Source organism: Chiloscyllium punctatum, chromosome 13 (genome assembly GCF_047496795.1).
Source record: "Chiloscyllium punctatum isolate Juve2018m chromosome 13, sChiPun1.3, whole genome shotgun sequence".
NCBI classification, from domain to species: Eukaryota; Metazoa; Chordata; class Chondrichthyes; order Orectolobiformes; family Hemiscylliidae; genus Chiloscyllium; species Chiloscyllium punctatum.
In genome coordinates, this window is record NC_092751.1 from 92,170,701 (window position 1) to 92,197,998 (window position 27,298).

General features: G+C 42.3%; 1 protein-coding gene across 1 annotated transcript in view; it reads left to right on the forward strand.

Annotated features, from left to right (window-relative positions):
- The window catches only part of caly (calcyon neuron-specific vesicular protein), a 50,454-nt gene extending 26,353 nt beyond the window's left edge, over positions 1–24,101 (forward strand). The window contains exons 3-5 of the mRNA XM_072583239.1: positions 11,274–11,393; positions 11,516–11,629; positions 20,967–24,101. Of these exons, the coding sequence (XP_072439340.1) occupies positions 11,274–11,393; positions 11,516–11,629; positions 20,967–21,170 (438 nt within the window). The 3' untranslated portion in view covers positions 21,171–24,101. The remainder of the gene's footprint in view (positions 1–11,273; positions 11,394–11,515; positions 11,630–20,966) is intronic.
- The last annotated feature ends 3,197 nt before the right edge of the window (positions 24,102–27,298 follow it).

Sequence of the window (27,298 nt, forward strand, 5' to 3'; positions counted from 1 at the left end):
AGTGATGGATGGATGGGGGTACAGTTAGAACATTTAAAAGGCATTTTGATAAGTACACAAATAAGAAATGTTTGGAAGGATATGAGCCAAGCGCAGGCAGGTGGGATTAGCTTAGTTTGTGATTATGGTTGGCATGGACTGGTTGGACCAAAGGGTCTGTTTCCTTGCTGTATGACTCTATGATTACTCGTAGAAAATGTCATGAACGTAATGTTATGAGTTAAAAAACAATAAAATTCAGACTTAGAAAAAGACAGTTGATTATATCAACTCATCTGGTTATCACAGCAAGTTGATCTTTATGAGGTTAAAAATCAGAAGGAAGGAATTAGGAGTTGGTTTCTGTAACATATAATTTAGGATGTGATACATCACACAGTGAGCGCCCTATCTTGCTATCTAGAAAGGGAATTCTTCTCACTGGGAACCAAATGGAAGTTGGAAGATAAAGTTTTCCTCAGACATTCCTGTCCATTTTCAGGTAGCTTCTCAGGAGCAGGACTCTCAACGTAAGTTGTTTGTCCTGTTCTTGACCAAAACAGGAGGGGAGGAGAAAGAACATTTCAAATGACAATGGCAGCAACCAGCATGAATATAAAGATAGTATTGGAAGTTAATAATGACCATTAATTGAGAAATCAATGCAACTTACAAATCCATGACACGTTGATGTGGCTGCCTCCATTCATTTAAAAACTGAAACTAAAGCTCCCCCTACACTGTCCCCATCAAACAATCTCATGACAGGCACAGCACAAGATTAGATATAGGGTAAAGCTTTCTCTACTCCTTTCAAGAAGGCCATGGCCTAGTGGTATTATTGCTAGACTATTAACCCAGAAATACAGCTAATGCTCTGGGGACCTGGGTTCAAATCTCACAACCGATGACAAAATTTAAATTTGATTTTAAAAATCTGGAATTAAGAATTTACTGAATCTACCATTGTAGACTGTGAGAAAAACCGATCTGGTTCACTAATGTTCTTCAGAGAAAGAAATCTGCCATCCTCACCTGGTCTGGCCTACATGTAACTCCAGAGCCACAATAATGTCGTATGACTCTCAACTCCCTCCCTAGCAAGCCATTCAGTTGTATCAGTTGCTCAAAAGTCTCAACAAAGAAGTGAAAATGGATAGACCACCTATCAGCAACCTGGGCACCAGAAAAGATCATGACTGAAACAGCTCCGTTGATCCTGCACAGTCCTCCCTATGAACATCTGGGATCTAGTGCCAAAATTGGGAGAGCTGTCTCACAGACTAGTCAAGCAACAGCCTGACGAGGCAAACTCATTGAACCATAACTTACAGGCAATATCCCAGACAAAACTAAAATAATCCCTGGATATGTCCAGTCCCACTGGCAGGACAGACCCAGCAGAGGAGGTGACACTATGGTACACAGTCAGGAGGGAGTTGCTTTAGGAGTTGTCAACGTTGACTATTAACCCAGAAACACAGCTAATGTTCTGGGGACCTGGTTCAAATCTCACCACAACAGAACCGCATGAAGCCTCAAGGCGTTAAGTTAAACATGGGAAAGGAAATCTCCTGCTGATTACTATGTACTGTCCTCCCTCAGCTGATGAATTGATATTCCTCCACATTGAACAACACTTGGAGGAAGCACTGAGGATGTTAAAGGTGCAAAATATATTCTGGGTGGGAGATTTCAATGTCCCTCATCAAGAGTGGCTCAGCAGCAGCACTACTGATCAAGCTGGTGAAGTCCGAAAGGACATAGCTACTAGACTGATGGTGATGGAAAAACATGCTTGCCCTCATCCTTACCAGTTGCTGGCTGCAAATGCATCTTGTCCATGACAGTATCGGTAAGAGTGACTACCACATAGTTCTTGTGGAGACAGAAGTCCCACCTTCACATTGAGAATACCCTCCATCATGTTGTGTGGCAGTATCACTGTGCTAAATGGGACAGACTTCGAACAGATTTAGCAACTCAAGACTGGGCATCCATGAGGCGCTGTGGGCCATCAACAGCAGCAGAACTGTGCTCCACCACAATCTGCAACCTCATGGCCTGGCATATCCCCCACTCAACCATTACCATTAAGCCAGGGGATCAACCCTGGTTCAATGGAGAGGAGAGGGCATGCCAGGAGCAGCACCAGGCTTACCTGGTGAAGCGAGCAAGCAGGACTACTCACACGCCAAACAGCAAATGATAGGCAGAACTAAGTGATTTTGCAACCAACGGATAAGATCTAAGTTCTGCAATCCTGCCACATCCAGTCACGAATGGTGGTGGAAAATTGAACAACTCAGTGGAGGAGGGGGCTCCACAAATATGCCCATCCTCAATGAGGGAAGAACCCAGCACAATTCAGCAATTTTTAGCCAGAAATGCAAAGTAGATGATCCAGTGGTCCCCAGCCTTACAGATACTAGTCTTCAGCCAGTTTGATATCCAGTTGGAAGCACTGGATACTGCAAATGCTATGGGCCCCAACAGCATTCCGTCAATAGTACTGAAGATTTGTGCTCCTGAAATTAAGCCAAGCTGTTCCAGTACAGTTACAACACTGGCATCTCCTCGACATTGTGGAAAGTTGGCCAGGTATGTCCTCTACATAAAAAGCAGGACAAATCCAACCCAGCCGTTTACTGCCCCATCATTCTACGCTGAATCATCAGTGAGGTGATGGAAATGTCATTGACAATGCTATCAATCAGCCCCTGCTCAGCAATAACTTGCTCAGTGAGGCCCAGTTTGGGTTTCGCCAGGGCCACTCAGCTCCTGACCTCATTACAGCCTTGGTTCAAACATGGACAAAGAGCTGAATTGCAGAGGGGAAGGTGAAAATGACAGCCTTTGACATCAAGACTGCGTTCAACCGAGTGTGGTATGAAGGAGCTGAGCAAAACTGGAATCAATAGTATTGGGGGTAAACTTGTTGACACACAAGAAGATGGTGGTTGCTGTTGGAGGTCAGTCATCTCAGCTCCAGGACATCTCTGCAGGACTTCCTCAGGGTAAGGTCCTAAGCCCAAATATCTTCAGCTGCTTCATCAATGACTTTCCCTCCATCATAAGGTCAGCAGTGGGGATGTTTACCAATGACTGCACAATATTCAGCACCATTTGCGACTCAATAGATACTGAAGCAGTCCATGTTCAAATGCAACAAGATTGGGACAATATCCAGATATGAATCAGAGACAATCTAGTCACCACCCTGTGACATTCAATGGTGTTACCATTACTGCCCATTATCACCATTCCAAGGGGTACCATTGACCTGAAACTCAACTACTCACCATATAAATATAGTGGCTACAAATGCAGGACAGAAACTAAGGACACTATGGCAAATACCTCCTCATTCCCCAAAAGCCTTTCCATCATCTACACGGCATTAGTCAGGAGTGTGATGCAATGCCCCCAATTCGCCTGGATGGCTGCAGCTCCAACAACACTCAAGAAGCTTGAAATCATCCAGGAAAAAAGCAGCCCAGTTGATTGGCACTTCAACCACAAGCAACCACTCTCCACCACTGAAGCTTAGTGTCAGCAGTGTGTATGATCGACAAGATGCACTGCAGAAATTCACCAAAGATCCTTAGAAAGCACCTTCCAAACCCATGACCACTTCCAACTAGCAGGATAAGGACAGCAGCTACCTGGGAACACCACCACCTGCAAGTTCCCCTCAGAGCCATTCACCATCCTGATTTGAAAATGTATCACCTTTCTGTCACTGCTGGCGGGTCAAAATTCTGAAATCCTCTCCCTAATGGCATTGTGGATCAACCCACAGCAGGTGGACTGTAGCAGTTCAATAAGGCAGCTCACTACCACCTTCTCAAGGGCAACTAGAGATAGGCAGTAAATGCTGGCCCAGCCGGTGATACCCACGTCCCACAGGTGAATAAAGAAAAAACATGAACTATCTGAAACTAATGCTTCTTCTCCACTATTCCTCTCAAAACCTCCTGCATGAGGGACAGCACAGGGTTAGATGCAGTGTAGAGGTCTCTCTATTAAATGGAAAGTAAAAATTACTCTACTCTTTTAAACTCCAATTTAAGCTCCCTCTGTTAAATGGAAAACATCAAAAACTGTAACAAAATGAATGCCTCAACTATTTCAATAGAGAGACAAAAAGATAATCATGAATGTTATAATATTAGGTGAATGCATTAAGCCTAAAGATAGTGATATCCAGATCGTACATCAGAATTGAACAGTGTGAGTTAATCCACAATGAAATTAGGAATTTATATCAAATAACACACGCAATTTTGCTATAGTGATTCGTTATGTGTTCATGATGATGTATGTTAATTGTGGAACGCGAGTTGTTCATAAAAGTAAGTACATAAAAATATATTAATTATAGACATCATAATAATGTCAGTCAAATATATGTCTCTCAATGGACAATGCTCATCAACAAACATATGTCATTTCAGATTATCAATTGACCCTATGTTCTGTATTGCATAAATTACATTCCAGTCACATTATTAATGTTGAGGTTTTTTTTGTTCAAAGGGGAGTTTAAATCCTTATCTTTTAGCATGGCAAGGAGAACATCAGCAACGCTGTTTGAGAGGTCTCAGTCTTTACATTCTCAATTTTTTAACACTGAGAAGCAAATTCAGTAGTTGTTGTGTAGAACTGTCAGAAGCAATGAATCTGCTGTGTATATCCTGCAAAAATATACTTTTCTTGAAGTTGACTCTTTCATCTCCTGAAGGCACCAACTGATTCTACAAGACAACTCAATGAGTCTAAATGACCCTTGGTATTTCACTATGACTGTTAGACAATGGCCCATTTTGGTGAAGCACTTCCACCTTGCACACATCAGGACAATTTGCAAGACTAACAATTCAAAGGGAAAACCAACATTAGAGCAGTGTGCCGATTGTTTAGCAAGTGGGCTTTGATTGGAGCAGGTGTTGGCATGGAGAGTACAGCAATTCATGCTGCTAGACTTTATTTAACTTTTAGACCAGGCAGATTGACTCTGATTGGATTATTGAATTGGTTTGATTTATTATTGTCACATGTACCAAGATATAGTGAACAGTATTGTTTTGCATGCTCTACAAGCAGTTTGTACCATACAAAGTGCATCAGATGGCAGAATAGTGTATGGAATACAGTGGTGCACTGCAGAGAAAGTGCAAAGAGATCAACATTAATATTTGGTCAGAGCCTTCAGAAATGGACTAGTGAATAGTTGTCATCTATCTTGCTGAGATAAAACAAGCACCATTTCTGTACATGTCCTTTCTGCCTACAAAGAACTGAACCCTATACGTTATTATATGGAGCTTCCAGTACAGACAGGCACCATACTGCTAGCCCAAGTGACAATCATAAATTTATTATCAGTTGAATTATTTGCACACTTAGGATTATTCAGCAAGTGCTATCCGATAGGTGGGAAGGTTTGGAATATTGGTAATATAAGTGGACTAGCAATCCATGAGCTTCAGCCTAATGTTCAGGAGTCATTGGTTCGAACTCCACTAGGGCAGATGGTGAAATTTGAATTCAATAACATTTGGAATTAAATACTTAGTTTAAAGATGACCAGTATTGTCATAAAAACCCATTTGGTTCACTAATGCCCTTTAGGGAAGGAAATCCTCCATTCTTACCCAGTCTGACTTACATATGACTCTGAACTCGCAGAAATTCCAAACAGTCCCCTGAAATGTCCCAGAGAACTGTTCAGTCGAAGGGCATTAAAGGATGGGCAACTAACACCAGCAATACCAATCACACCCAGATCCCACATAAAAATAAAAGAATATAGAATTACATGTAATGTTGGATACTGTGTTGTGAGTTTTACAAGTGGAAGCTGGTCAGGGGCAGTTAGCCTCTTGCTAGTTGGAAACAACAAAGGGCTATCTGTTTGATATGATCTGTCAGTCTTGGAGATGTATGGCCTACATACCTGGCATCACACTGGCACTGAAATTGATCTACCACATTTCTCATTTGTGTGATTGGCTGTTTTACCTGCTACTTCCAGTGGCAACATGAGTGGTGTTCGCATATTGTCAGTAAACTGTCAATTATTATTGGTGCTTGGCATCTCAATGGCAATGCCTGTACCAATCAGAGACCACTTGCCAACCAATCATCACTTGCGATTTGTACAAGATATTAAGTTGGTATTCTTGCGAATTGTCCTGATGAGTACAAAATGAAAAGTTTTTTGACAAAATATCTTTCTTTCACCAAGACTCAAATTCTAAACTTCCAAATGACTTTGGTACTTTCCTGTAATGAGCCTTCCTCATGTGTAATCTGCTTTACAGGCTATGTAGCATTAGGGCAGCATCATCAAAACCAAACCTGAGTCTCGACTGGGTCTTCTATCCAAAGATAATGGCAACGAAGAGCAGAAACTATGGCCTACCACTTGCATAGTGCAGTGTCTCTGTCCAGAAGACCCAGGTTCAATTCCCACCTGCTCCAAAGTCATCTCATATATATCTGAACAGGTTGATTGAAAAATATTGAGAATTAGGCAGATTCAAGGCTTCATGAAGAAGTAAGTGGTTAAAAAAATGTTAATGACAAAGTATTTGCACAAATTTTAAAATAAAGAGTGGAAACCATGCCCAATACTCCCATCCAGTTCGGGGATACTGAGCTTAATTTCAAAGACCCTGTTGTTATCTGGACTAAGATAAAATTGCACACAAAAGACTAAATCTTGTCCTTCTGGTTCAGAAATTTGTCACTGAATGCTGTTCAGCATTAAACTGCCAGGGAGCTGTGAAAATTCTTCAATGTGCGTCTCAGAAACTGAAAAATAAATTATGTATCGTGGCAACATTTGTATCTGAAGAATTCACAGCTTAAAATAGGATTTTCAATGCTGCAGTTCCAGTCACATGGTGTCATAGACGATATCTTCAGCAGATACTGAGCCCAGTGGTGGGAGGGAGTTGAATAAAATTTGTATAGCTGAAGGTGAACCCATTGTGTTGAAGGACCTGCCCTATCTCTGTGCAGATAGAAACCGAGCTGTCTTGCAGATATTTTTAAATCAATCTGTTCTGAGATGACATGACATATCTCTGGAAGAAGTGGCACACTATCATTGCTTCATAAGATCTCTCTGTGCCTTGTTGTGCTATTAAACACATTAATAAAGTCGAATCAGTTTTACAGGACCTGTAAAACAAAAGGACAGTTGCAGATGCTGCTTAGAATCACTTTGAAACAGTCAACCGTTCAATTTACAACCGGTCTCTCACATATAATTCAGTTTAAACTTCTCTTAACCAGCTTCCTGGTGACATCATCAACTTGCAATTTTGACAGCAAGCAATCAACTGAACCAAACACCAGGCAATAGAGCCAGGCAAAAAGCAAAATGTAATTCTTTGTAAATATTTAAATTTTAAATGGCTCCGGCTACTAATGGGTGAAAATTAGTCTGGATTCTAGTTTTATTTAGCATAAGCTAAAGGTAAGATAAATCAACATAGGAGTGGGAGAGCCTGTGACCAATCTGCATGGTAATGGCATTGTTTAATTTGGCAGGGATTTGTTTTTAGTTTTTTTAAATCCAGAAGTACTCTTAAACACAACTATATTTTTTCCCCATCACCCATGGTTTTTTTTTCATCTAACAACCACCAATAAATTTCTCGTGTCTTGAGGGCCTTTCGTAGATATTTTCTTTTTTTTGTAAATATATTTATTAGCAAATTTTTTTAACTTTACAGACATATAAAATTATTGAAAAAAAAACAATCAATAATAAATATCAGTATAATAAAAAGAAAAATACATAAATTACAATACAACTACTATCTACTAACTACTAACCTACCCTATAATACAAAGCAAACCCTAACATTGTGCAAAACAACACCAAAAAAAGAAAGAAAAGCAAAAACAAAAAACAAAAAACCCCAAAAAATACAGTACAGCTATGCTCCGTGCAAAGCTCCCAAACAAAGGAACTGGGCATTGTATATATACCCGTATTAACTCGGGAGACCCTCGCCAGGGTCCAGGGCTTGACAAATCTAACCATCCTGGTTAAACAAACTCCCTAGTTAAGATAATCGCAGATATTTTCTAATCAACCCATTCAGAGATGTTGTTACACATTGCAGGAGCAGTTGGGACTTGAACATGGGGCTCCTGGTCAAGAGGTAGGGACAATAACACTGTGCCTCAGGTATCCTTTATCCGGGGAGCTCTTTTAAAAGAAATTATAATTATCCTGTTCAGAAACTTTGTCACACACCTCAATTGCAGGCGGACTTTGAACCCAAGCCTCTTGGCTCAGAGCTAGGGGCACTACCAGTGCATCACAAGAGCTTAGAGACCCTTTTTAAGACATCTACATGATATTAATTTTTTTATTTAACCTGTTTTTCTCATCAGACACCTCTGGAGTGGGTGAGACTTGTACTAGGGTCTCTCGGCTCAGGGGTATGGACACTACCACGGTGCCATAAGGGGGCCTCCACATGCTGTTAAACTTAACAATGTTAATGCGGAGTCCATTCAGGGACCTTATTGTGAAATTAATTATCCAGAAATGGAGCAGAACGCTTTTAAAGTAAAGGCTGAATTCAAACATCTCTGTGGAATAATACCTCTGAACATGTTGATTAGAAAATATCTAAAGGCATTACATTAATCTCTGTCCTCCAGCAGTAGCCTATTCACACCCTTTTCCCCCACAGACAGGGCCGGAGGGGTGGTTGTTGCCAGTGGCATGGACAAGCCTGAGATGTTGTATCTTATATGGAGAGCTGCCTGTGGAGGTATAACTAATGCTAGGGAGATACAGATAAAACTGGAGGGTCAATATTTATAGCTGCTGAGGCCTCCTGGTTGTGGGCATTGGCCAGACAGGTTTCTATTTGCTAGCTGCTAAGTGAACAGTGTTGATTACTGCAAACTCAGTTGGTTTCGAAATTCCAATTCCTTTGAGTGTCATCACGGATGAACTTGTCAATATTAGAGTGGTGCTGGAAAAGCACAGCAGGTCAGGCAGCATCTGAGCAGGAAGAAACAGAGCTCTTGCCCAACACGTCAGTTTTCCTGCTCCTCAGATGCTGTCTGATCAGCTGTGCTTTTCCAGCACCACTCTAATCTTGACTCTAATCTCCAGCATCTACAGTACTCACTTTCGCCAAAGGTGACCTTGTGACATGCTGAACTGTTCAGGTGTTTTCAAAAGTGACCAAGGATCCCATCACTGATGATCATTTAGCCAATGATCCTCTTCCAGTTATCCTATTAACAGTGGTCCTATTGCGAATGACCCTTCTGCAAATAGCCCGAATACCAGTGATCCTATTGTCAAACATTACGCTTGGTTAAGCTAGAGACATACCAAAGCCTGAGTGTTTGGTGAGCAACGGGTAGTACAAGTGGGAAATCCATCTACTGAGTTGGAGTGAATGTTTAATTCGTAGCCTTAGTGGCACAATCTCCATTGCACAAACCATAATTCAGTTTAACGCATTAATGACACCTTGAACTCAATATAGACACTTGGCCCTCATGCCAATTAAACATTGACAGTGTCCCTACCTCTGATCCAAGAGGTCTGTGTTCAGGTTCCCACCTGCCCGGAGGTAGGTGTGTCATCACGTTTAAGGAGGTTGAAGGGCTGCCTGACCGGCTGTGCTTTTCCAGCACGACACTCTCGACTCAGATCTCCAGCATTTGCAGTCCTCACTTTCTCCTAAAAATAACGATAACCTATTTACTGTACACAGAGTCTATGCTGAATAGGCTGCTGGTGTGAGACAGGGATCATTGTCATACCTTTATCATCAAGAAAGAATTTCTGCTCCACTTATGGATAATTAATTTCACAATGAGGCCACTCGTTAACGTTTCAAGTTTAATGCCAAGTGGAAGTCTTTCACCATGTGCTGGATTAGCTAGATCCTGTTGCTGTACCCTGTGACTGTATCTTTAGACCAGTGGGTTAGAGCAAGTTGACAGCACTGTCAACAATATGCCGACAATGTGACTGATATTCGGCTCCCAGTGACAGCAGGGTCTAGAAGGCGGCTGAGGTTGGCACATCAATGCTTCAGTAGTTACCTCCACAACACGCACTTCCTCCGAGCTCAGCTCGTCGCTGGGAAGTGTGCAATTGTGTTGCCACGAGCAGGCAGAAAGTCGTTTAGAGCGCTGCTGTGGGTAAGAGTAGAATCTGCACAGCCCCTCAGCCTCACAGAGAAGCACTTAAGAGTTTAATCTGAAGGGGATTGAAAGTAAGGGGATGGTGCCTGGTGAGGCTGGACAGAACTGTGGACCCTTGACCAGCATAATGGGCATACGTCTTATGCAAAGCAGAGGCTGACAAGAATCAAAAGGTCTGTTGCCGTGGTTAGTGGGAGGGAAGATGGGTAACCGAGTATAAACTGGTTGACCTGCTTCGGTGCTGTGTCTCCTCTGTAATCCTCTATGTCAAGCGAGTGACGAGTGTAATGATTCGCACTTTCCCATCCAATAGCTCAAGATGTGCACTGAATGTTACAGGGAAAACCAGAGCACGTGGGCACCCTGATTTTTCTATGTGCTCACCTGAAGCTCGTTCTGGGTACAAGTAGATGAACATGTTGCTATTACAAGAATCTGATGAATGAAGCCTTTAAAACACACAAGTCCAACAGGGCTTACAACTGTCAGCAGCAGCTCGAGTCCGTGCCCTACTGAGGTGAGGATAATTGGGTAAGATCTAGCTGAGGAAAGGGGTAGACAAGCCTTGAGGGTGTTCAAAGTGCAGCCTGACATCTCAGCTCAAGCACTATCGCCATAAGCGGTAATTGCTGCTCAACATCAACAAATAATCTAGTTGCAGGTTTCAACTGTTACTGCTAAAGATTTGTTTTGCTTTGGAGTTGGCAGTTTCCAATATTAGCTGATGGCCCCCTTCCCTGTGAGATAGTGAAACCTCACGCAGGTGGATCAATATCTAACAAAGCTGAGATACACCAGAGTTTGAAGGTCTGCTGTGTGGCTCAATCATAGAACAGTGCAGTGCAGAGCAGAAGGATTCTCTTCAAATCTGTGGTGACGTTTCAAAGAGCAATTCAGTCAGTTGGAAAGGCTGGAATTGAGTTGGGGAGGGGTGCTTTCTTTAAAATTGGGACAGGAAAATCGAGCGAGAATTACAGAGGGGAAGCAAAATGCAAAAAAATAAATGTGGTTGTTTCGCTTTGATTTGTTGCCAACAACATTTCGAACACTCTCAGGAGCCGTGTTCTTAAATTCCATCCAACTCCCTGCAGGTCGTGGTGAAGACCAGGACAGAATATCAGCTGCAACAGAAGAAGAAGAAAAAGCTACACATCCCTGGAATTAAGAAACTCAACATTAACCTTTATGATGAAGTCTCGGAAAAAGTCAAGGTGATCTAGTTAAATCATTGCGAAGTAAAGTTTATTTTTCATCATCAAAGTGGAATAGCAGCCACTTCATATTGAATATATATTGCCAGTTTCTCACTCTCAATGTGATTTGATTCCTTTAGCTCACCGGATTGATTCTCATTACAATGGCATTCCTGGCTTGCCTGTTAATGCTGGTCATGTACAAGGCGTTCTGGTATGATCAGCTAAGCTGCCCAGAGGGTTTTGTATTTAAGGTAAGATGACAGTCAGTGTTCCTCTTATTACTTCCAGATTTTACACAGCAGACTAGGTAATGAAAAAAGCCCTTTGCAAATGCCGAATGGGGGAAATTTTCTTACCTGTTGTCGCAATAAAGATCTTCAGATTCCTAACTCTCAATATCTCACAGGCACTCTCTCTAATCTATGTGTGATGGGTATTAAAATTCAGTTGCTTCATGTGGACTGAATTCTGGTCGTTGCAGTGCGGATATATTTAACCCTAATGGGAAGTAGGAGGTACCCTGTTCATCCTGAGTGGAGATAATTCACCTCATGCTTGTTGACCCATTTAGCGACATTAATATATTTTGGGGATAAAGAGAGCTCAGGAACTTATAAAGAAGTAAATTTCTTTGATCTATTTATGTTCAGTAATGACCAACCAAATGTGCAATATCACAGTCTATTGATGCCATTTTGGTATTATAAAGTGTACCAGCTCACTGTACACTAGGCTATCTGATGCCATAGTATATTGATGCTCTGAACAGCATATTTTACGCTACCATTCTGTACTGAGAAATACTGCAACGTTTCAGTGTAGAGTGCAACACTATAGAGAACACAGACACAACATGCTTGACATTCTTCAACCCAGTTACACACCGTGCTTCACATTGTATACACAGCACAGTACAAAGATGCACTTCGATACTATGTACAAGCACATTATTGAACACATTGCACAATGAACACTGCACTGTGTGTTGCTGTAGTATACTGAAACACATTGTGCCATTACTGACATTCTGAAAAACTATCAAACTCTTCAATAGATTGCACATTGTACAGTGTCCGAAAAGACTACATGATGCTCTGATTCTTTCCAACTGTGATTAACCTAAACCACATCTGGATTTCATTTACACTGGCATATATTTGTATTTAGGATTTCTTTAGGAGTTAGCATGATAACTTGCATGCTCTGAGATTAACCTCCTCTCTTTGAATAACTACTCCTGCTTGCTTGAGGTTATTTCAGTTGTTTATGCATGAGGAGCCCAACTTGAATTTTAAATGAGTAAGAGTGAATTGTTCACAATGCCCTTGGTTTTCCTGAACTCTGGTAATCCTTTACTGCATTTAGTATTATGCCGAATCCATGAATCTGAGCATGCTCTTACTGAACTGCCTTAGGTACTGAGTGATTATCTCAATTCAGTTCTTTTCACTATTAGTCAGTATCTCCTTCGTCTTCCAGCTAGTTTGTGCATTTGAACAATACATCATTCGGGTCAGACCTCAATACCTTGGCAGTCTGCTGTGCCAAATATGTTTGAGTCAGCAGACCAACTGGATGATTAAAGACCATCTAGCTGTGGTCCACAAGGCTAATGACTCTGTGTAGAATCCATACACGATATACAGTTAGTGCACAATGAACACCTTGCCATCAAACTCTCAAAGTGGCAAGCTGAAACAGTGCTTCCTAAAACTGTTATGGGAAGCCTGGACTCTTGTGTTTTGTAAGGTTTATAGAAAATAGATTTATTTCGCATTTAGGGGAATGTGATGTTCCTTTAAAAGGGGCCATTGAAAGTTCAACGTGGGCATTGGAGATTTTTTAAACTAACTTGCATAGAAATTATATGACCAGTGATAACTGCTTTTTATGTGGTAGACTCCACTTGAGCTGTTTTTGACCAGTGATTGACTTGCAGAAGTCCTTGTTTTATGCTGTATAGTTGAGGGAAGCCTGTGAGGAACCAGTTGAGTTGGAGAAAAGTCTGCTAAGAACAAGCAGAGTTAGGGAAAAGCTTGCACAGAACAAGCTGCACAACTGATATCTCCCACTTAGGACCACTCAGGTCCTGAAAAAGGATTACACCCGAAACGTCGACTTCTCTATCTCCTGATGCTGCCTGGCTTGCTGTGTTCTTCCAGCCCCCTGCTTGTCTACTTTGGATTTCAGCATCTGCAGTCTTTGTTTCTAACACATACATTACAGCAGATTTGGCTGAGATGACACGGGCTTTTCTCAAGGAAAGAATAGTCATTCAGATCATAACATCAATTGTTTGTGCTGCTGAGCTTTCTTCACCTTGTGAATTTAAACTGGTTATCTCCCACATAAAGGTTACATCGAGAATAGACAATAAGAATAAAAGATACAGCAAAAAAGCTACTGAGAGCCGAAAATGCTTTTTATAAAACTGTCCTTTTGGAGCTTAATTTGCTGTGTATTTGGATACAGCAGAACCAGAAATAATTCCTGCCCTTTCCAAAGCAGCTCACTTGATTTACAGTGCTCCTGTTTTCCCAGTCATTTCTCTTCCAACTTTTTCAACGCTTTCACAGCTTTTCAAAAAGGTGTTCAGATTCATTTCAGGATAGAGCAGGGCCAGAAATAATTATTACTCTTTCTGAAGTAGCTGCAGTGTGCAACAAGATAATTCATCATTACACTCAGTTAATTTTGGTTTTTGCATTGTGGTCAGCTCATGTTTTGCGGAGAATGGAGTGGGTGACGTTATGCAGGTCTGTTTGAACTTTGACTGGGCCAATATTACAGTCTCCATATAAAAAAGAAAGTTCATATGAGCATATGTGTGTGTCAGGCCGAAAGGAATACTAGCATGATTTGTGTTACTTTTCTGGGAATGACGCACACAGCCAATTGGGGATATGGAGGGAAGGTGGAAATGTGAAGATGTTGGTGAAGATTTTGTTGAATGGTAGAGGAGGCTGAAGAGGCCTAATGGCAAATCCCCTGCCCACCCCCTGGTTTCTGATGTTCATAGCAATTCTCTGTTGCCAATGGTAAATCACAGATCATGGAAGCACAGACCAGGCTGCTCATTCAATTCACGGTGCTCCTGATTTCCCAGTAGTTCAATCATTTCTTTTGCAACTTCTTGAATGCTTTCACAGCTTTTCAAACAGTGTTCAGATTCATTGACTAGAATCATCCAGCATGGAAACAGGCCCTTCATCCAAACAGCCCATACCTGAACATAATCCCAAATTAAACTAGTCCCACCTGCCTGCTACCAGCCCATATCCCTCAAAACCTTTTCTCTTCATGTATTTATCCAAATGTCTTTTAAACGTTGCAATTGTGCCCACATCCACCACTTCCTCAGGAAATTCATTCCACATGCTTTAGTCACACACTGTAAAAAAATGTGCCCCTCATGTCTGTCTTAAATCTCTTACATCTCACGCTAAAAATGTGCCCCTTAGATGGGCCTTACTGATATTGCATCTAATTCTGAGCAGCCTATTTCAGGAAGGAGACTTGGAGTGGGCGCAGTGTCGATTTATCAGAATACTCCTCAGGAATGAATTACTTTGGCTCAATAGAGATGGTGGGGAACTTGTCCAGCTCAGACCACAGAGTTATTTTTAATCACTTTCCAGCGATGTTACAACAACCTCTGGAGCAAGTGAGACTCAAATGTGGACCTTCTAGCACAGAGATAAAGTACTACCATTACATCGCAAAAGCCCTCCAGAGTGCAGCAAGTTAAGGAGAGATTTAACATGGGTGTTCGAAATGATCAGATCTGTTGATAGAACAAGAGGGTTTGCATTGGTAATTGGATCAGAAGGTTGGATGATTAAGTGGTGGAGGATAGGGCGGCAAAGTGGCTCAGTGCTGCCTCACAGTGCCAGGGACCCAGGTTCGATTCCAGCCTCGGGCGACTGACTATGTGGAGTCTCCCCGTGTCTGCATGCATTTCCTCCGGGTGCTCCGATTTCCTCCCACAGTCCAAAGATGTACAGGTTAGGTGAATTGGACATGCTATTGTTCTGGGATGTGCAGCTTAGATGCATTAGTCAGGGGAAATGTAGAATAATAGGAGTAGGAGAATGTGTCTGGATAGGATACTCTTCAGAGGGTTGGTGTGGACTTGGGCCAAATGGCGTATTCTACACTGTAGGGATTCTATGATAAAGGTCAGAAGTAACACGGGTGAGATGGTGGTGGGAAAACCATCCAATGGTGCGTAAAAATATATCTGGATATATAAAAAAAAGGCAAGGCAGCTTGGTCTGTTGTGGTACAGTGGTAGTGTCCCTACCTATAAGCTAGGAAGTCTGGGTTCAAGTCCTATCTCCTCTGGACATCTATCAGAACATGTCTAAGCAGGTTGATTGTAAACATGGGGTGAGAGTAGGAAGAAGTCTGGCAAGATGAATAACAAAGGCAGGCTAAAAAAGATTGGTAGAAGTTTCAGAGGGGTATGAGTTTTTTTTTCTTACAGATGGGAGTTATGATGTGAACTGCACTGTCCAGAAGCTGGAGGGAGTGGAATCAACAACAACTTTCGAAAGAAAATTGGGAAATGCACTTCAAAAGAGGAAAGAATTGTGGGACCAATTGGATAGTTGTTTCATTCAGACAATAGGTACTTGCTGTGTTGTGAGATTCTTTAATTTGCCACAACTGCCACTGATTGAAGATGAGGGAATACTAGCTTGGATACCTGCTGTTGTCTTTCTGGAATTGTATAGCTGGTTCTAGGAGGGAGCAGGGCATGTGACCAGGTACTTGACAGGTAGAGGCTTAAATTCTTAAGAGTTTGATGATGGGAGAACTCTATTGAAGTTAAGGTGAGGTGGTTTCACAAAGCACCCAGCCTCATCGCAAGCAGGTTGGTGAGTGGGTTGCCCCTCTTAGTTTATGGATCAAATCTAGGTGATGTTGAGACAAGCCACCCAGAAGAATCTCAAGTCACTTGACTGAAAAGCAGGTCATTAATTCCACTAATTAAAGCCAAATCAAGCTGACAAGTTGGCCTTGTTGCAAGGCTAGGTTCAGTTTAGCTGTTGCTAACCAGACAGTGTAAATGTGCCTTTGATTTCAGAGAGGATTGATTTGACAGCACGTCAGCAACTCCCAATGCAGATTTTCATAAAGCCAACTTGTGATTTCATCATTTGCTTTCTTTCTGCCTGGGACAGAGAACAAAGGTGCATCGTATCACACAGAAGCAATACAATGATCATTCATAATACATGAATATATGACAGCAAGTTTCAGCTCTTCATCAAAGATTGGGCTGCATTTAATATTGTTAGCTTTACTCAGTAATTTATTGTGAATTTCATCAATGTACATTGCACTGTGGTTAGAAGCACAGAATCTAGAATTTTTTTAGTCCAGATGGAGGCCATTCAGCCATTCGGGAGTCTGTACTGGCTCCTGAAAGAACCGACCAACTTGTCCCATTCTCCAGCCCTATCGCAATAACTCTCGAAATACATCACTTTCAAATCTCCTTTGGAATCTGCTTTCACCACTCTCTCAGGTAGTGCATTCCAAATCCTAAACTCTCTGAGTAGAGGTTTCTCCTCATCTCAATTCTCATTCTCCAGGCGACAATCTTGAAATTAGTTACTGACATACCAACTCATGAAAACAGAAGATCCTTCTTTACCCTATCAAAATTGTTCATCATTTTGAGCACCTCAATAAAATCACATTTCAATCTTCTCTGCTCCAGGAAGAATAAACCTAATTTCTCTAACCTTTCCTCACATCTAAAATCTCTCATTCCTTATATTCATTCTCCTAAATCTCCTTTGAACTCTCACCAGGGCTCTGACAGCCATCCTTACATAGGATGTCCAAAACAGAAAGCAGTACTCCAAACATAGTCTGCCCAATGGTCTGTAGAGGTATAGCATCACTTTGTTGCTTTTATGCTCTTTGCCTCTAGTATGCCTCTTGGGCAATATGGTGGCTCGGTGGTTAGCACTGCTGCATCACCGGACTAGGGACCCGGGTTCGATTCCACCCTTGTGGAGTTTGAACATTCTCCCCGTGTCTGCATGAATGTACTCCAGTTCCCTCTCATAGTCCAAAGGTATGCAGGTTAAGTGGATTGGTCACGCTAAATTGCTCATAATGTGCTGGATAAGTGGGCTAGCCATGGGAAAATGCAGGATTACTACAGGATAGGATGGGTCTAGGTGGGATGCTGTTCAGAGGGTCTGTGTGGACTTGATGGGCGGAATGGCCTGCTTCTATCCTGTAGGGATTCTATGATTTATAAACTCAAGGATCCTCTAAAGCCTTCATAACAATTGTTTGAACTTGCCTGGCCACTTTCAGAGAATCGTGCACACGAACCTCGATGTGCCTGTGTTGTCTCTCCATGTTTCTTCTACCAAAACATATTACCTCACATTTCTCTGCATTGAAATTTATTTGCCAGGTGACTGCCCATTTGGCCAACTTGTCAATGTCTCTCTTAAGTCACTCATCGTCATCCTCACAAATCACTGTTCTCAGCATCATCTTGGGCGGCACGGTGGCACAGTTGTTAGCACTGCTGCCTCGCAGCGCCGGAGACCAGGGTTCAATTCCCGCCTCAGGCGACTGACTGTGTGGAGTTTGCACGTTCTCCCAGTGTCTGCGTGGGTTTCCTCCGGGTGCTCCGGTTTCCTCCCACAGTCCAAAAGATGTGCAGGTCAGGTGAATTGGCCATGCTAAATTGCCCGTCGTGTTAGGTAAGGGGTAGATGTAGATGTAGGGGTATGGGTGGGTTACGCTTCGGCGGGGCGGTGTGGACTTGTTGGGCCGAAGGGCCTGTTTCCACACTGTAAGTAATCTAATCTAATCTAATCTGCAAGTTTAGAGGTTTGCCCTCAATACCCATTTCAAATTGTTCACAAAAATCAGAAAAACGATTGTTGCAAGTGGGGACACCACTTTCAACTTGTCTCCAGTCTGAGAAATGCCCAACTATTCCTTTCAGACGACTTTGAATCCATTTTGCCAAGGACCCATTAATCCCAAGCAATTCTAATTTACTAACCAATTTGCACAGTGGCTCAGTGGTTAGCACTGCTGCCTCAGAGTGCAAGGGTGCTGGGTTTGGTTCTTGCCTTGGCTGTCTGGTTGGAGTTTGCATGTTTGCTCCGTGTCTGCGAGAGTTCCTGTCTGGTTTCACTCCACAGTCTAAAGATATGCAGGTTGGGTGGATTGGCCATGCTAAATTATTGGTAGCGCGCAAGGTAGGTGATTACGAGGATAGGGTTCGGACTGGATCTGGGTGGGATGCTCTTTATAGGGTTGGTACAGACACAATGGTCGAATGGCCTCTTTCTGCACTGTCAGGATTCTGTGTGGCACTGTATCAAGTGCTTTCTGAAAGTCGAAATATACAACATCCACGGCACTAGCCTCACCCACTGCCTGTGTCACCTTGTCAAATAACTCAATTAAATTTGTCAGGCCCAACCTTGACAAAGTCATGCTGTTATGGACCAGGCTAGACCCCCTCAAAACATTTCAGGAAAGTAGCCCAGACCTTACCTTTGCTGGTTCTTTTTAACAGATGCACAGTAAATATTGCAGGCGAGATGCAGTTGCTCAAACCACTTAGTTTTAAACAAAACAAAATTTATTTGCAAGATTACCAAATGAGACACAAACATAAGAGAACAGAATACTGAATAACAATCTCCCCGAAAACCCTACAAATTATACTAACCTAATAACGCTGTTCCTAATACTTGCAACAATCCCTCAACACCCTTTGGCACAAGAGGTAAAATCAAACACAGGGTCTGACAGGAGAGAAGTCAGAGAGAAAGAGTACCAGTATGGGCCTGGTTCTTTTTTCACACTACTGCCAAAAACCAAACCAAACCAGAGAAAAGCTGAGCTGAGAGAACTGGCTACTCCCCTTTCATTGCACAAGTGTTCCTTTTTTTAAACTTGAAAGCCTTTTGCCTGAGGTAGTATCTGTTAGCTATTATCAAACCGGCCCTAAAAGCCTTCAACCCCAGACTTTTCGGAGTCTGGTGTCTTTTAGGACCTCTCTGAAATATAAAAAAATGAAGGACAACATAACCTTGTTAAATGAGCAGCATTGTTACAATGTTGACTGTAGTATTAGCTTATTTTTCTCCAATTGCTTATTTATCCCATCCTGTACTATGGTCACCCTACTGGCTGGGCTGGATAGTTACCCCATTTTGAAATACAGAGGAGCCTCGATTATCTGAATTTCGGATTATCCAGCATGTTTGCAAGGTCCTGATGCTTGGCTAAACTGTGTTATTCAGCATTTGATTATCCAGCATTCGAGTAACCGAATGAAATACTTCCCACACATGTCCTTTGGATAATCTAGGCTCCTCTGTACTTGGATTTCCTTGGTGAGTTAGTTTCCATACAATCTGATGAAATGCTCTGATTTAAAACTACCACCTTGCTCAAATGTTCGAATGAGTCGTTGTCTGTCTAAGTTGAAATTTATTTCACAAGTCTGGACAGAGCTAAGCCAAAAACTGAGCTTTTGTTCACTTAAAGCTTTGATGTTTCTGTTGAGGATTTTTTTTTTGTTTTAAAGATAAATGTTTAGATTTGTCTGGAGTCAAATTGGAAATTGCCAAACCCTTTTTTTTCCTATTGAGGATTTTGTGAAGCAGTCCAACAGTATTTCAGAAATATGCATCAAATTTCATTCATGCAAACTTTGGCAGTATCCTCAAGAGAATGAAGATAGTTAAATAAAACAATTGCAATACAAGTTCTAATTTGTTTCAAATGCACAGTTTGACTGCACAACCAGTTAAAACTAGAAGGACAAATTATTAAGGAGTAAAAATAGTAATTGTGTTCCTGTGCCTAGAAAAACAGTCACACTTAAACCGTTATCGTACGAATGTGAGAGTTCCTGACTGTAGTGATATCACCAATGTGATATGTCACATTGTAAGGCCATTTGAAAACTCATGATTCACCATAGCAACAATGGTGCGACAGGATGTATTATCAGGCTACGCAAAAGGCTCCCAACCATTCCCTCCGGAATGGGTTTACTCCCTCCGGAATGTAAATTTAATGCATTACTCAGGGAAGGCAAGATAAAGCTGTTGGACTGGATGGAAGAACTGGGGTTTCTTGCACAATTTAGGTGCAACTTGTATGTTAATGGGTACCAGTTGGACACAGTGAGTTTCTCACTTTGTTGTCCTGTAGAGAGCGTAGCCCATGGGGGCCAAAGCCCCTGAAGTATTTTTATGTCAAAACGTCCCACCATTGACAGCTGCACCATCGGGGTCATTGTTAAAGCCTTGCTTGGGTGGGTTACGTTCTTGCCAATAATTGGACAACACTTTTCCTGAAGAGACCAAGAAAAGTGGGGGCAATTGCATGGCTTCAGCCAAAAAAAATCCCCACTTAAAGAATAATCCAGCACCTTTCCAGTGCATGGTATGTAAATGTAATTGTGAAGCAATTTTTAATGGGGTCGAGGGACGACGGTTGTCAGGGGTGGGGGAGGTGTGGTGGTGAGGATCCATCTGGCGAGCTGTGCAACTGTCACACTCCGTTTTGTTCTTGTTGCAGCATAAGCACTGTACTCCTGCAGCTCTGGAGATGTATTACTCGGAGCAGGAAGCTGGTTCCCGTGGAAGCCTCTACACGGTTATTAGCCACTTAAGCCAGGCTAAGAGAACCATTCCCGATCTGTCATCGCCATGGCTACCAGTGCTTCCTGCCTTGAAAGGACCAGCAAAATCAAAAGAGGAACCTAACAGCTCCCATCAATAGAAGATTAAAGAAGGAAGACAAATTCATTTCATTGTTCATTGAAGTTCTGAAATACTCAAGCATTACATGATCCTCTTTACAAAGGATGTGTATGTGTGTGCGGGATATCTGTGTGAGAGTGTGTGTGTGTGTGTGTGTGTGTGTGCATATATGTATGTATGTGTGCGTGTCTACGTCCATGTGTGTGTATCTGTGAATGTGTGTGCAAACCACAGCCCCTTCGTTTGACATATTTAAGTTTGATTGGTTGGGTTGAGCCAGTGTTGGGGTGAAAATGGAGGCTAATTGAGTCTGCCCTAAAAAAAATCCAATGTGGCTCCAAAAGGTAAGATAACGGAAGCAGAAAAGAAAAGTATTTTCATGGAGTTTAGGCTTGAGGCACCAGTTTTAAGACAAGGCCTCCCAGATATGAATCATGGAATCATATAAATGTAAGATGGCTGTTTCGGCCTCGTATCTTTGAAATGTGCACAGATATTTCTGAGCTGTGTTGTAATTATTTCATTCCACCTAACTCAAATATTATCATCTTGATCTTCCCATGACCCCAAATTTTGTTATTCATTATTAGCATCAAAATAGCAAAAGGCTGTTAACAATACTAAAAGCACCCAAAATGAATACCCTTGGTGATAAACCCAGGTTTTATAACTGGGGAAAAAAGGTGATCTCCAAATCGGACCTGGAGTGAGTGAGGATTGCAGATGCTGGAGATCAGAGTCCACACTTTTTGACTCCAAATTGGAGCCCCAGATTTGTAATAATTATTGAATTTGGTTTTACAAAATCCATACCCCCTCTTCCCATTTCTGCTCTTTCAAATACAAATGATCCCATTTGGGAGCTTTCTTTAAAGCCGTCAAACTATGGGATGGTTAAAATAACTTGCCTGAATAGCAAATGGATTGAACCCAAGATTACTGCTGCTGATAACAATGCCTTTCTCCTCTCCTTTATTGAGATGATTAATGTTATTTGCTTTTTAATTCTAGTTTCCCATCAAATAAGCTAGTGTGTGCGCAGCAGTGGATATCTGGTTTTGTGACAGTGCCACCACATTAATAGCATTGATGATATACTTTTGGCTATTATTACAGTCCTAAGACACAGTCTCAGAGAGTTACCAGTTGTGGCGTCACTATGTTAAACAGCCTGATGAGCACATATAAGCAACAATTTCTTTCTAATGATTGTACAGCTGCACAGTAATAATGAAATGTAACCTCGTTAATGTCTGCTATGAATAGAAGCTACCTGCTACCAGTTTAGCTCTTTTGATTTTAATTAGTTTTAAATGGTGTTTCATTAGTTCTCATCTGATTACGGGATTTGGCAGTATTTCCTCAGTATGGCCAGATGCATCTTTTTACATTATTTTCCTTTTGTTGCACCGAGTTACTTGATGTTACCTTGTCAGAATGGAAGGATAAAAGGTTTCCAGCCTCATAATGTGAAGGGATACATCATTCTTTCCTCTAAGCTGGAATCCTGAATCACTCTGCTTTCCCGAGAGAAGTTACACAGTGTCACCTCACTCCATCCTCTCCCGAAAGCCCTCATCACTGAAGGGGTGTTTATGAAATTCCTAGCCAATGTCCTGGAAATGGCAAGTCAAGTATCATGGCATTGGCTGCTTTAGAATTTGTGCACCGGCAGACACTTCATGTGAATGAGTGCAGTTTTCTGCCTCCGGAGCAAGTTATAACCTTTATACTTTAGCGATGACACAAAGCAGCATTATATGCAGCCTGTTATAGCTGTGCTTCACGATATAGTGTGCCAGGTGACACTCCTCTTCAACAATGAGTGACTGGAAGGCAAATAAACAGATAGGGCAAAGTATAAAGTTGAATAAGTCAGAAGAGTGAATAACTGCAGTCATATTAGATTCCTAAAGACTAAATGCAAGAGGTTTTTTTCAGTGTAATTATATTTTTACATGTTATGATGGAGAGCAGAAGATAAATGGCAAGGATTAAGGAAATGGCTGTGCCCTCCAGGGGTTAAGGATAATGAGGACACTAAGGAATGGTTTGTCCTTTGCCAAAATGTGCAAATATTCGGAGCAGGCTGAATGACCTTTGGGCAGACAGTCACTTCATCCGTGCCACTGTTCCTAGATTTCCCAATAATCGGGTTCTTAGAAAGTTTGGGTGAAAGTTACCATGTCATTTGGAGCAGCTCCAAGCATCCATACTTTAAATTCAGCTCAAGATCTCACTGGAGTGCACAGCATTGTGACGTATGGGCTCTCCAAGCCCACAGGCAACTTGGATTGCACACACCGGGGGCTGCTTTCCAGTTAGCAAGCGGGCTTTGTGACCAAGGAAGGCATTCAAAAATGGCGCTCTACTTGACCGTCCACGTGTGAACATTGTACCAACAAAATATTGTGTGTTTAAATTAAGTCTGCTTCACTCCCTCAGCTCTGTCGGGTACATTAAAAGAATGATTTTCATCAGGCCAGTTCTGACACAAAATGCTGTACAAACTTGCAAAGGGGAACTTGCATCAGAAGAAATCTTCATTGCTTCAACGCCCTGGTATAAATGTCAACTTATCCTGCTGTGGAGCTAATCCATTCATTTATGTACATGGCATTCAATTGCGAGTGGGAGTACTGGAGCTGACAGATTTTTAATTAAGTTTCTGCAGGTCGCCTTTGTTTGTCTAAAAATCTAATGAGACGCTGCTTTTAATAAATATAATAAATGTCGTAATACTGTTGTGACACTTCTGTCAGCATTCATCTTAGTACGGCTACTGTTCACTGTATGACACTGTTAATTTAGCGACACTTTGTATGTATTTATAGATCTTGTGAGTTTCACATCGCTGCCAGCACTTTGGGGTGTTTTAAGTGCCAAAATGGAGATAGTGATTACTTGCTTTCAAACTGATAAAAATAAATGGACAGTTTTCTCTTCCGAAGTGGGCCTCTCAGTTTCTTCAGTTTGCGTTAGTAGCTCATCCAGGGTATTTCAATATTTGACCCTCAGCACCAACTTAAAACCATTAAGATAGGCAATAGCAGATTTTCTTCTGTAACCCATATAGCTACAACTGAAGAGGAAGCCACACAAGTAAATGAGGATGGAAGGTTGTGCTGATTGGCTGAAGGGTGGCAAGTGTTAAGAAGTGGAGCAGAAACACTGGTAAAGACAGTTCTGAGGAAGGGTCAATCGACCCAGAACATTAGCTCTGATTTCTCTCCACAAATGCTGCCAGACCTGCCGAGTTTTTCCAGAAATTTCTGTTTTTATCTGCCTCAGTATGGGGGAGACTGTGCAATGTGATGGTTACAGATAATCTGTATTGGTGTGGCTTTTGCAGTTAAGAGTGAGAGTTGGAAACATTTGTTCAGGATGGTGGTGAGGGTAAAGACAGGTTGGGCCAAATGGCCAGACACTGTCCCATGTAAAGCGTCGACTTCAATAGGCTAAAACAAAAAGAATGTGGATGTGGGAGATCTAAAGCAAAAAAAAATAGAAATCGCTTGAGAAACTCAGCAGGTCTGGCAGCATCTGTGGAGACAGAAAGCAGAGTTAACATTTTGAGTCCAGTGACCCATCTTCAGAACTGTTCTCTCAACTTTAATAAATTTGATAGCTTCAATCGTAAAATCATCAAGTGCGATTCCCTAAATATAGTTTAAATATTTTAATGGCTCACAGTATTTCTGCCTCACTTTGCTGTTTAGTGCAGACACAAAGCCATGCAGTTTGGTCCTGGTTGCGGGCAGTTATCTGTCCAGGGAGTGGACATATTGATGGCGTGGATGGCAATCTCATACCTACAGCATGTGCCAGCAGTGTATGCAGCAAACCACTGTGTGTCCGTCAACCAAATGGTTATGTCTCAAGGTTGAGGGGGTTTAACCCTCAGTCATGTCAAGGCAGGGGGCTGCTGTCAGCCAAGGGTAGGTGATGACCCTAGTGGTAATATCGCTTGTCTATTAATCCAGAGAACCGGGTTATGTTCTGGGGACCAGGGTTTTGAAACCTGCATGGCAGAAGGTAGAATCTGAATTCGGTAATAATCTGGCAATAATGATGGCCACTGGTGAGTATCAAGAAAAGCCTATCTGGTTCAATAATATCCTTTAGGGAAAGAAACTGCCGTCCTTACATTGTCTCGCCTTTACATGACTCCAGACTCTCGGCAATGTGGTTGATTCATAGCTGCCCTCTGGGCAATTAGAGATGGGCAATAAATGCTGGCCTAACCAGTGATGCCCACACCTCATGAATGAGTTTAACAAAGGGGTCAAAAGGCAGAGTTTGTAATCAAATTGGTGGTTTGGATATGGTCAGACATGTGCTCATGATGGTTAGGGTTAGGGGTCCATCGCACAGCAGCCTGGGGAAGTGGGCCGTGATCAGTCCTGGAGCTGTGGCGCACACAGCTAGGGGCTTTATAGGCTCTCTGTTGGGGAGCTGCACAGAGAGTAGTCAGGGATCTGGGGAGCTCTCGATCAGAGCTGACTGTCCAATCTAGTCTAGACCATCAGGCATGGTCAGTCCTAGGGTTCCATGGAATGATATCATGGTGAGGGGGGTGGGGGTAGTGCTTTCAAGGGGACACTGTTTTGGAAATGAAGTTGTTGGGGGGGTATCTTAATATTTGTGGTTTGGAGGTAGCAAACCGAGATACAAAGGGACAAGGATGGTGAAAAGGGGGGAGCCAGCAGTGCTTGGGGAGGATATGGGACGCTGTGGGAGGTGGGGTTATAGGCTGTCACTGATGCCATAGCCTCAGTACGGGGGAGACTGTGCAATGTGATGGTTACAGATAATCTGTATTGGTGTGGCTTTTGCAGTTAAGAGTGAGAGTTGGAAACATTTGTTCAGGATGGTCGTGGGGGTATGACCTGTGGATGTTCAGTAGAGATTGATTCTCCTGGGAGTGCTAAGTAAAAAGAATCATGGAGGTTAAGAGTGAAAGTGGGATGGATTTGATAACCAGGCAGAACCTTGTATTCACAGTGTCCAGCAAGACCTGGTTTTTATATACATCCACAGGATTTGAGCGTCACTGGCTAGGCCAGCATTTATTGCCTATTTCTAATGGCCTGAAGGGTAGTTAAGAGTTAACCACATTGCCATAGGTCTGGAGTCACATACAGACCAGCTCAGGTAAGGACAGCAGTTTCCTTCCCTAAAGGACATTACTGAACCAGATGGGTTTTTCCAACAGTAGACAATGGCTTTGTGGTCATCATTAGAGACCTAATGCCAGATATTTATTGAATTCAAGTTCCACCTGAACCCAGGTTGCCAGAACAGTACCTGGTTCCCTGGATTAACAGTCTGGCACTAATAGGCCATTTCTTCCCCTGTGCTGCTTTCCATGATCTGCCTATTTCCAAATGCGACCTACGAATGGAAACTGGCTGGAACCACACTGAGAGTGCATGGAGTCAGTGCCTGTTTGCTGTCCAAAAGCACAGGCTTCACCTTTGTGTGATGTGATGGTCCTTAAGGTGCGCTTAACGCACCAAGATCTTACGTTTGATAGAGTACAGCTTGAGGTCACTTCCAGTCTTGTCATTGTGTGCGTGAAATGCATGCAAAGAACCAGCGTGTGGGATGCGAATGCTGGTCACTGGCAATGTCAACCATGTCACTACTCCTTCCAGTCTGAAGGTAGACTTCTCTGTGAAGAGGAATAATTCCGCGGGTGATATGTCAAATAAGTACCTCAGGTCTGCTCCAACATGCAGTTAATGCAAGACCACTTGGGTGGGCAAGACTGATTCCCTCAACACCTGAACTGTAAGGAGAACACAACACAGCCTTATGCAATGATGTCTTTTGTGGTCATGTGTGACTGCAGGAGAAGGGTTCATGTGGCATTCACAATCTGCTGCTCTTTGTGAAGTGTCTGGTGTTGCACTCATCAGAATAAGGTCCAAGTCGAGTCCTCCCACTGTATAGAGGAGTGTGTTGAGCTATCATGTGCATTGGGATGTGAATGCTGACTGCTCACATTACAGAGAACTTGTTCTGTTTCTTCCTTCTTCAACAGCAGGTTTGCTGTAAATGTGCTGAATGGATCCAGCCACACACGGGGTTAATGTCAGTTGCTGCGATGCAGTGAAGGGAAATGGAAGAGGAACAGATATGTCA